Source organism: Sander lucioperca, chromosome 6 (assembly GCF_008315115.2).
Source record: "Sander lucioperca isolate FBNREF2018 chromosome 6, SLUC_FBN_1.2, whole genome shotgun sequence".
Lineage (NCBI taxonomy): Eukaryota > Metazoa > Chordata > Actinopteri > Perciformes > Percidae > Sander > Sander lucioperca.
In genome coordinates, this window is record NC_050178.1 from 19,738,121 (window position 1) to 19,750,141 (window position 12,021).

A 12,021-nucleotide genomic window follows, 5' to 3' on the forward strand; every position below is an offset into this window, starting at 1 on the left:
AAAATTAAAACCAGGGAATCTAACAATAACTGAAGTAAGTGGAGAGTTCTTCTGTGTCTTAAGGTGCAGGGGCGATTCCAGGATTTTCTAAGTGGGGTGGCACAGGGGGAACCAAATAATCAGTCAGGAGGGGGGAGGGGGGGGGGGGGGGTATTTATCAGAATACAGCATAGAAAATCTGCTTATAAATATAGGAAATATTGGATAGGATAGAACAACAGAATCTAATTATGCCACATAAAACATCATATTCATAATTAGTTTCACTTGTTTTCATTTTCAACAAATTGTATATCCGAATACAATACACATTTTCTATAGGCATAGTCTACCCCTTTAAAAAAAAAAAAAAAAAAAAAAATTCCAGTGCTGGTTCCATAGTATCAGAATTTTGGATAGTCATCATGGAAACATTAATTGGTCATGTGGCAAGTGCTGGGAAGATTGGCAGAGCAGGCAGCCAAGTGACATTACTCTGAGCTAATGGAAATCACAATTGTCAGATTGATAGCACTCTAGCCCAATGGATTGGGGGGGGGGATCATATTTCAGGTGGGGGCGGTGCCACCCCGTGCCCCCCTTCTAGTGAAGTGGACTTCACACTAAAGTTCACACTACACGACTTGCTGTCTTGTAATCAGGAGTCTTGAAGCCGTTGTGGTTTTCACACTACATGGCTGACCAACTTCAGGATGTTACACACTACAAGATCTTCCACCAGGAGGAATCCCAGATGAGTATGTGACATAGGAAATAATGTAGCACGAAAAATGGATGTCTGCCAGTAACAAGCGCTCCAAGTTGTTGGTGGCTGATTTGCAGTGATACAAAAAAATATAGATACAAAACCAGGGCTTAGCTCGTGTAGTGTGAACTATGTATTAGCTAGGCAACTTTTAGATCTACTTTTTTTTAAACTGGTCTTGGTATTGGTTTCACATAAACAGGCTAACATCACTGCCACCTTAACACAAATATATATTCTGCTTTAAAAACATTCTAATCCTTTCTTAAATTGTGTTTTGACCACATTATATTTAAATGCCATCTCCCGACAGATCTGTCTCTGAACACTACTGAACACCGTCTCACTACTTCAACAGTGAGACCAATTCAATGCGAGCAATTGTTCACACAAAAGATACCACTTGTAGTACTGTACTGTAGAATAAACCACTAGATAATTAGAATGACAATGTCAAGTTGTACAAACAAATAGTAAAAAAAAGAGTTATACGTGATATAACAGCTAGCTCTACATCTTAGGTTTTTATTTGGTAATGTTAGTTTTGAATCACATGTGGCCTGCCTGAAAAGAGTTCTGTTTTACGTTTCAGCCATAACACCATCACTGCCTCAAGCGATACAGAGTCAGTTGATTGTCTTTTCATTAATATTCATGTTACTATTTTAACTTCTGCCTGCCCATGTGTCAGAGTACAAGCTTTGGGCATCAGGCCATATGCGCATGCATATTTCTGTGTTCATACCTCGATATGAAACTGTTGTGTGTCTTTGTGTGCCCGTGTACATGTGTATGTTCAGGCCCTGGCAGAGGGACAGACGGCGCCCTGGGAAACGGCCAAAAAGGACGAGAACCGCAACAAGAATCGCTACGGCAACATCATCGCTTGTGAGTACCGCAATGACATAGATGGACTGCTAATGCAGTACTTTCTGCTGAGTGTGACTGTGGTATTGATTTCATTTAGCTCAGTTTGAACTTTGAGCCTAGTGAGGTTTGGCATGGTTTAGGTCAGTCTGGGTTGGTTTCAGTATGGTGTATTTCAAGTCACTTTTTTTTGGTTTAGTTAGTCTAGTTTGGTTTGGCTTGGCTTAATTCATTTGGTGCTATTTGCTCTTTTTTTTTTTTTTTAATTGGTCATTACTACAGAAAACATTCTCCATTAAATCTATAGTGCGTAGTTTCTGTCGCCCCCATGAGGAATTCTAAGTAATGACAACAAAACTGTCAGTGCGTACACATGATACAAGCCTTCAGTGATAGCGCACCACCCCCACCCCTCCTCTACAGAGTTACTAGTAACCGAAGAGGACATGGAGGATTAAAAAACATGATGGACTCTTCAGAAGAGGTAATTATCTTCACTTGAGTTTCTGCACGCCAAAGTCGCCGGACGACACAATCTTCTGAACACAGCCATACTGAGAAATACAGAGAGAGTTGTGTGGAGCTGATAGTCTTAATTAGCTTTGTAGCAACTCATTTGGCGATGGCTTGAACGTAACGGATGTCCATTAATATCAAAAAGTTACACACTAAAGCTTTAACTGTCCAGCCTGACTGAAGCTTGGATTGGTTTGGTGTGTTTCATTGTTCATGGTTGGTTTTCACTGCTTAGCCGTGTGGCAAAATAATATCATGATTTCAATGTTATGAATACATCTTGACTACCCTCAATTAGGCTGTTGTGCATGTTAGACAACAGCAAGGAAGAGATAATAGGGCTGGGTATGGAATACAAACATGTTTTGATACTTCAAATAGGGCTATATAGGGCGATATGGAGAAAGTCAAATATCACGATATTTTTGACCAAATATGTCAATGACGATATTGCGGTGATATTGTAGGGTTGACTATTGGTGCCTTCACAAAATATTAACACAGTGAGAGTTTTGATAAATAATCATCAATAATGTGGATACAATGAGTAAGTGGGTAAAGGCAAATAGTAAAACCGTCTGGCAAGTTCAGAAAATGAAATCACGTTACTGTAATGCAGCCTGTAAAACCAGGAAAACACAACACTTGTGTCATATCACGATATTAAGTTATCCAAAATATAAGACGATATCTAGCCTCATATATCGATGTCGATATAATATCGATATATTGCCCAGCCCTACCTTCAAATAAGTAACATAGGAGATTTTATAGGAACCAGTAGCAAAACATTTTAGCCCTGAGAGAGAGGTTTGTCTCTTTATTGTACTGATAGACGACGTCCAAGCATTGGTTTAATAAAACATGCTGAGGTACCAGGTGCACTGGGTAAAGAGACTGTCCCTCAGCTGGAGGACACAGGTCCAAACCTTTGTGGCAGCGACCAGTGAAGTGTACTTCAATTTGTCACCGCCTGACTCCCTCCTGTTCGTACTGTTAGATAGATAGATAGAAGATACTTTCATCCAGCTGCTCACACATTAACACACATTTCCATACACAACATCACAGTTCCCTATAATAAATACAGTGCAAATGCATACACAAGAGAGTAAAAAACAGGATAAGAGGAGCATAATGACAACTACTGCACACATCCCAGTTCAGATCTGGTTGGAATGAGGGGCGGGGGGGATTGTCTGTGTTAGAAAGCCGTCTGTGTTACTTAGCGTATCATCAATGTCGTGTAAATTAAAATGTTGGGTTCTTTTTTTACGAGTAGGCATCTTTTCTGATAATATGTTGGATTCATGTTAATGTTTATTTTCAGACAAAAAAATCCTTCAAAACAAACATCAAACAATAATTCGGTGGCCGCCCTGCAGTAACTCTAAAGACCTCTGCTGTAGCTGTAACATTTTCTTTTTAAACTGCACTGGACGCTTGTAAGGGATGGTAGCATTTTACTGCAACAGTTGACATTAGCACGTCCTTTCCTCTGCCAGTGAGACCTATTAAATAAAGCAAAACAACCTGTTTAATAGAAAATAAAATAAGAATATGCACATTTAATGAGATCCATCTTTTTTCCCAAATGTAATATCAAAGCCTATTCGGACTCATTTCCTAACTCCTGTAAGACTAATACAGGAAACTACTGTGGCAAAAAAAAATAACTCTCAGTTTGCAAAGGGATTTTATTTCAATCGCAGCCGATGATCAAAGCCTGCAGCCTCTGTTTTATTCAAAATGAAGCTTCATTTTGGAGAAGAAAAAAAAAAGAGAGGCTGCTGTAATGATGTGCACGGTGAGGCGCATACTGCAGGGAGCGTGAGTGTGTGTGTGTGTGTGTGTGTGTGTGGCTTCAGGTTCATTCTAACGATGTGTGTGTACCGTTTGGCCTTCAGAGGGTGAATTAGCATGTGAATGTGACGCCGTGTAATATGTCAAATGTTTGCAATGATTTTGTGTGCACTAATAATGTGTGTGCGTGCTTGTTATCTTGTACTTGGCGACCTCCGGCCTCTATTAGGACGGAACAATAGAAGCTTATTGGTTGGTTGAAGTTTTATTGAATGAGTGTGCAGGCGTATTTGCATATGTCTATACAATTAGACCCACATGCATGACCAGTATAATCCAGAAGATTGCACTTCTGTCCTTACATTTTACAATTCAAGTGTGTGTATGTGTGTGTGTGTGTGTGTGTGTGTGTGTGTGTGTGTGTGTGTGTGTGTGTGTGTGTGCGCGTGTGTGTACACATCTCATTACGAGGGTTTAGATGTCAAGGCAAAGACACTGCACTAACCTGAAGGTTTTAAAATGGAACATTGCGCTGAAATGAAATAGCCTGTCAAGGACGTGATAGCCAACAGGAATTATGATAAATTTGCTATTAGTACAAATCCTTTAATTACAAGGTCCTGGTAATGGAAACTGTCCATCTTGCTTGCTGTGATTGCACAAAGGCTCATTTTCTTTGGGAAAATGTTTTAAAAGGTCCCCGGGGGGAATCGACTTTGTGCGCTTTCTTCATTAGAACAAGGAAATTGTGAGACAGGCCAACCGAGCGGCTGCATGCTGAAATTTTAAATATATGGGTAAAAGGGTCTTCTGTCTTTTTTTCTTCAGTCAGTTTGAACTTCCATTCCCCTTTTGAAACAGTGGTTTGCCTCGCAACACTCTCAGAACATACAGCACTGCCTCACAACAGGAATTGTCTGTTACACACACTGGCCCAATCCCAAAGTGAGCCCTGAGGACTAAGAACTAAAGACTCACAGATTTAATTGATCTCAGGTGCTAAGTGAGTGAGTGTGTGAGGCCACATGGGCTCAGATAGGTATAAATGGGATTGGGACAGCACTTCACGAGATCACATGTTACCTTGGCGACGTTTAATAACAAAGATGTTTCTGACACTTGCCGGTTTGGGAATTTTCATTTTAAGATTGTTGCTTTCCACACGGCCAAGGCACAGGAGATGGCTGCCTGATTCCAAATTTTTTCAAACTCTTGTTTTACAAGCTGGACAACAGGATGGTCTGTGTTTTCCTTGTGCTGTTGTTTACCTTTGTAATTTCCGGATTTCCCTGTGGTCTCCGCGGTAAACGTCACAACGCTTTGAACTGTGGGTCACTCCCTTTGGTGAAGTCTGCATCTATGCAGATTCACGGAAAGGGCTCGGTAAGTGTGTACTCAAACCCTCACGCCCTTTGAAATTTCGACATTGGGACAACCCTAAGCCCTTACAAATTTCGCGAGAACGCGCACCAAAGTCCGTGAGTCTGTGAGTCCGGACTTTGGGATCGGGCCACTGTATAGTTCTGTAGGCTATATGGGACTACGTTCCCCTATCACCAACCCCTAATCTACCCTCTCACTGTCTCGTTATTAATGATCATTCAAACTAGGGCTGCACAATATGTCGTTTTTTTATTGTCATCGCGATATCAACTGGCGCAATAATCGCGAAAGACTGCAACATATCGCGATAGACGCTCAGAGATTGTGTTGGTTGAAAGAAAATATCAGTAGAGAACTGCACTTTAAAATGTAACTGTCATTCTTTTTTTTAGTGTTGCCTTTCATGTTCAATTTGTTGAATTAAAGAAAGCAAGTAAAATCGTCATTGCGATATTCAACAACGTTATATTGCATATTTTCCTCCTATCGTGCAGCCCAAATTTAAAATTGATTTATACAACAGGTTTCCTCAACAATAATTACAGAGGAGACCCAGACAGATGCAACTAAGAAGACAGAAAACCTATACTGATCCACTACTTGCAAAAAAAAAAGTGATGATATGACCATATACGCCACAAGACCATACCCTTATAAACATGATTTACATACAACATACTGCATCAGGATAACCTTAACCCTAGCCTTTTCAGTTGCTGGTCTTTTTTTCCTAGTGTGGAGAACTTCATCTTGGCAACAGCTGGATTGATGCCCGACTAATCAGTCAACAGCACTAAATGGTTTAAATGATGATGGGATGTTAACTCACTGCTTCTTGAATCTCCCGAACTAACTATAGAATACCGAGCTCTACACCTAAAATGGTGCATGATTGTGCACCGCAAACTGACTCAGTGAACAATTTCAATGATGAGCTAGGGAGCAATCTGATGTTTTCTGAACACCCAACACAGTTTTAAAGTTTGAATATTGGTAGAGATAAATAGAAAAGAAAAGAAAAGAAAGAGGTGGCAACACTATACTTGGCAGGAAGGGCTCAAGTTTAAGTGTAACAGAAGAAGAGGCACACATACCAATACCGTGACTTTGATACCGATGCCTTAACGTTATAAAAAAAATGAAGAAATTACAACATTACACTTTACGGCACAAATCGTTTTATTTATTTTTCAGCTCCTATTACGTGAGCCTGTCTCTGTGTAACATAGAGATTTTTTCTGCGTGTCTCTACGATGTGTAATGTCACAGACATTATTAGATCTTGGTAGAAGCATGCTGCGTGCTAATTGGCTCACTGACGCTGATGAGATTTACTCCTTAGCTATTTAAATTGGGTATTGAATAACAAGGCATTTTGCGACACTCGATACTTTAGAGGCAAATCTGTCGGTGCCTAAAAAGTATCTCATTCGGTACCCAGCCCTACACGTGACATTAAAGGTGCCCTCCCCCACACGTATTTCATACTTTGTGGTAATGTCTGAAGTTCTACCATGGACACTGTAAAAATTTTTGTGGGAAAAAATGCCTTGGTTACCTTGTTTCAGGCCGTTCTAGCGTGCTATAGAAAGCCTGCAGGATGACTCAGCTCGATTTGTGCCAGTTCTCATTAATATTCAACGAGTTAAACTGCTTGACTCTGATTGGCTAACAGCTAGCCAATGAGAGCCCGGCTATCAGCATCCTTTACCCAGCGCAACTGGGCGAGCTCATGAATAGTAATGAGCTCAGGCAACAACACATCAGACTGACCAGCTTTTGTAACTGGCCTAATTTCTCCGCCTATTTCTTTTCAGTGGCTAGAGCTGACAGAGGAGGTAGCAGTTCATTTTCACATTCACGACATAACACATATGGACCTAACGTATTTAAAAAAAAATGCAAGTAAAAACGGTTTTGTGTGGCAGGGCACCTTTAAAGTCTGATTAAGTCACCGCCTGGGAAGTCATTTTGGTCTCCATGCAGCGACAACACCTCTAACCCGAGCAAATTCTTGCTGAGCCTCGGCAGATCATGGCGAGGGGAGCTGAATTTGTGGCCTGGCTTTGTGAGAATTAAACCAACACCCGAGATCTGACCCTAAAAATCCCCTCAGAGGCAGCTGCGATAATCTCTCCATCCTTGTGAGGACATCTGACTTTCTGTGACTTCTGTGTCACACTCATCTTTTCATCTTTTGTTCACCTCCACCCATCTCCCTTCTGCACACACATCAACACATATTTTTCACTACCTCTCTCTCTCTCTCCCTCTCTCTCTCTCTCTCGTTTGGAAAGGGCTGATTTGAGTTGAAGTGTTAACACGCTCTTCCTCCGGCCATCTGCCAAACACAAACAGTTGCTGCCATGTTGGAAATCCCTTCAGCACACTGAATAAATGTTAATCTACCAGCCTCCTGTCTCTTCCTCTCTGCCTCCTCCCATCTCCCCACTTCCACTCCCAACTTTCTTTCCTCCCCCTCATCTTGCTTGCTTCCCTTTCTCCCATTTGTATATTTCTTCCCTTCTTTTTTGTCTCTTTCCAAACCCCCTTTCTTTGTATCTCTTTACCTTTCGGTCATCTTCAATCTTATTTTCCATTTCATCCTTTTCTCCCACTTTTTTCACCAATTACCCTCTTCTCTCCTTCCTACTTTTCTTCTTTGCATTCCTTCTGCTCCATCTGCCCCCCCGCCCCCCTTATGCTTACCTCTGTTCCCCTCTCATCCCTCATTCTCTCCTTTTCTCTCACTGTGCCACCTCTTTTAATCCGAACTGTCCTCTCGTTTCCCCTAATGTTTAATCTCTATCTTCACCTTTGCTTTAAATCCCTCTCTTCTCTTCCAGTCCCTTTTGTCCCACGCATCTCTTTCTCTCACCTCTCCGTTCATCCCCCTCGCTCTCCCATCCATCCATCCATCCATCCATTCATCCTGTCTGATTAACTCTGACAGTATACGGTTTGAGGCAAAGCGCAGTAGTGTTTCCTCATTACTGGCATCTGTCTGCTTCTATTTCCTCCTCCCCCTCCTCTTCGCTTCTTCTTCTTTTTCTCTTCTCCTTCTCAGCCCTCAGTTCATAGAGCAACCTTCCCATATGGTCATTTATTATTCAACAGAAGCATGCCTTCAAAATAAACAGATTTATTGGCGAGCATTTACATATGTGCAAAGAGGGGGTACAGTGTGTGTGTGTGTGTGTGTGTGTGTGTGTGCGCGTGTGTGTGTGTGCGTGTGTGTTTGTGTGTTGGTCTATTTGTTATCCAGGAGAATTAAGGTGAGGAAGAGTTGAAGTGCGTATGGCCATGTCTTGTATTGGTCTTCATGTAGACTCCTACACAGCATTTTGATGTCTGTTTATCAGTGGTAGAAGAAGTATTCTCAAGTAAAAGTACTACTACCACACTGTAAAGATACACCATTACAAGTGAAAGTCCTGCATTTAAAATGTTTCTTCAGTAAAAGCGTTTAAGTATCATCAGGAAAATGTACTTAAAGTATTACAAGTAAAAGTAGTCAATGCAGAAAAATACTCACATTTGAGAAACTGGAAACGATCCAAACAGTTCTGTCAATTAACTAAGTGATTAATCAGCTAATCATTTCAGCTGGATTTATAAGCCGTTATATTGTTGGGTAATTTAATTTATAATAAAACATTGTATTTTATAAACTACATGTGTTTTGTGTTCAAAAATCTGAATTTGTAAAGTAACTAGTAACTAAAGCTGTCAGATGAATGTAGTGGAGTAAAAAGTACAATATTTCTCTCTGAAATGTAGCGGAGTAGAAGTAGAAAGTGGCATGAAAAGAAAAGACTCAAGTAAAGTACAAGTACCTGAACATTTATACTTAAGTACAGTACTGAAGTATGTACTTTGGTTACATTCCACCACTGGTGTTTATTTGTGTTTTGTATTTTGTCAGTTAGCTAGTGTTTGTTGGGATGTGACTGTTCTTGATACACCATAGTCGTATCACAATTGGTTACAGTTTTCAACTCTTAAAGAGAAGATGTGCGTCAGCAGGAGCCGTGCTTTAACATTTTCAGCTTATGTCGATACACACCTTTTCATCCTTTGATTGTTAACTTCCGTGGAAACAGCAACAAGTTCTGAGTTTAATCTGAATGGTTTCAATTTGAAATGACGGCAAGTTTTCTATAATAACAAAATCAATCCTGTCCGTTTGTTGACTCCACTTTCAAGACCGCAAATGTTTCCCGAGGAAATGGTCTTTAGATGATTTGTGGCTAGACCGAGCTGTGTTTTATTCAAATGCCATTTATCACTGACACATTTACTTTCATTATGAGTCAAATGAATTCAGCACTGAGTTTCTTATCTGCCGAGCTGCATGGAATGGAGTGTGAAGTCACCGTGGTGTTTATTTCACACAACATTCAGAAACTATCAAACCTGCCCATTTGTTATGATCATTGATTTGCTCATTGATTTTTTTCCTGCTGCTGCTTTATTTTCCATCACTTTGAATACTGCGCAAAGAACCTCAGAAAAACCTTTCTTTATTGAATATAATATATATATATATATATATATATATATATATATATATATATACTCTATTGTTTTAATGACTTTAAGTCATTTAACTCTGGAGGATTTTGATTTCCTTCGCCCCCTCGAAGCTTCTGCCAAAAACAATGCGCCTCCCCAAATATAGATATTGGCACTTTTCTATTGCACGCTTGAGCAAATTGTTTTTTTTTTGCTCTCCTCAGGGGGCGCTGAATGAAAACTCAAAAAGTCATAGGCGGCAAGAAAGAACTTTTATTTATATATATATATATATATATATATATATATATATATATATATATATATATATATATATATTACAATTGTGTTCAGTGTTTCAGAAACACTATTAGTCTATCTGTCCTCTTTTCATCGTATCCTTATTTCTCAGTTTTCTCTCTCTTTCCTCTGTTGCCTTCACATTCTTTCTCTGTCTCTCATTATGTTTACTTTCTAAAGTTATGATTAGAGTGAAACGCAAACAGCATTCCAGAAGGTACGAGATGCGTTAAAGTCAATAAAAAGAATATGAGTAGGCGCAGGTTGGCTGCGGGCTACACAAATCGAGGGAAAGATTCTTGCCTATCCCAAGTCTGAAATTCTTAGTAAACTAACACCTCGTTTAGTTGATTTAATTGACAGTTCTGTAAAAGTGAGTTTCTTCACAAATATATAATGCAAAAGCACCCCTTTAAATCTTGTTTTCACTAGAGATGTTTACATATGTTTCTTTAAAGTTATTCAGCATGAAAAAGCATAGCAAAACTGACTAATCAACTAAAGAAAGCTTAGTCGACTAACACCAAAACTACAGATTAGTCGACTTTTCTTTCTTAACGTACATAGACAAGAAGAAAAATGAGTCTTGTGGAGAAAATTAAGAAAAACTGCAGGATTTTCTGTTTTTGAAGATTAGAGCTGTCCCATAAACGCACACAGGCACACTCATCACTGGGTCGGTGCGTGATTTGCTAGCTGTATGTCTGCTGTATGCCTGCATAAGCGATGCATTGGTTGAGATTATTAAACACAGACTGCAAACATACTTAAATACAGCTGTCAGGGTTAAAACCTGACTGAGGGCCACTGACAAACCGTCAGTATTTGAAGAGTTGGGAGTGAGAATGGCTTGTCCTTTCTTATTTTTCTTCTCTGCTATTGTCCCGTTGGTCTCCCCTCTTGTTCCCTCCCCTCCTCTCTCTGTCTCTGATTTCCCATCTGAACCTTATCGATTCACTTTTCTTCCTTGCATTCTGTCCTACCTCTCTCCCTTCTTCACCTGTTCTTTTCATCTTCCTCCCTCACTTTTTTGACTTTGTCTTACTTGTTATTCTCTGCCTCACTTCTCTGTCAAGAATCTCTCCTGTTCTCCTCTTGCTATATTGCTATATATATATATATATATATATATATATATATATATATATATATATATATATATATATATATACACATGCAAACTCACCCCAAAGCCCTCTTTCCATTCGCTAATGTGTACTGCTGTTCAAGTGAATGAGAATCATTACACAGGCAGTCAGTCTTTGCCAAGCGCTGTTACTACACACACACACACACACACACACACACACACACACACACACACATACATACATACACTCACACACCTTTCACCCTGTGTTACACCTCCAAGCATCGCTGACATAATCAGTATCCCCTCCTGCATCATGCTGCTTCTCATTACAGCGGAGGTATGATGGTGTGTGTGTCTGAGTGTGTTTGTGTGTGAGTGTGTACGTGTTTGTGTGTGAAACAAACAAGGGAGGAAGGATTCAAAAACAAGCACAACTGTGTGTGTGTATGTATGTATATATGTGTATGTATGTGTGTGTGTGTGTGTGTGTGTGTGTGTGTGTGTGTGTGTGTGTGTGTGTGTGTGTGTGTGTGTGTGTGTGTGTGTGTGTGTTTTAGCATCATATGCAGCTGTACATAGTGCGACTTCCTCTCCTCCCTCCTCCTCTCTCATCCTGGCGCAGATTCTCAACACGTCTGCCGAGCTGCTCTGAAGTCACAATGCCAAATACTCCTCTGAAGTGTTTGACCAAAGAACCACAACAAATATTAGCATCTCCCAAGCTGTCACACACACACACACACACACACACACACACACACACACACACACACACACACATACAAATAAACACACATTC

The 12,021-nt window shown here is 40.1% G+C and overlaps 1 protein-coding gene across 12 annotated transcripts in view; it reads left to right on the plus strand.

Annotated features, from left to right (window-relative positions):
* Positions 1-12,021, plus strand: part of ptprt (protein tyrosine phosphatase receptor type T) — a 447,834-nt gene that overhangs the window by 379,711 nt on the left and 56,102 nt on the right. For all 12 annotated transcript variants that reach the window (XM_036001937.1, XM_031277206.2, XM_036001938.1 and 9 more), the window contains one exon: positions 1,546-1,633. In XM_036001937.1, the coding sequence (XP_035857830.1) occupies positions 1,546-1,633 (88 nt within the window). The remainder of the gene's footprint in view (positions 1-1,545; positions 1,634-12,021) is intronic.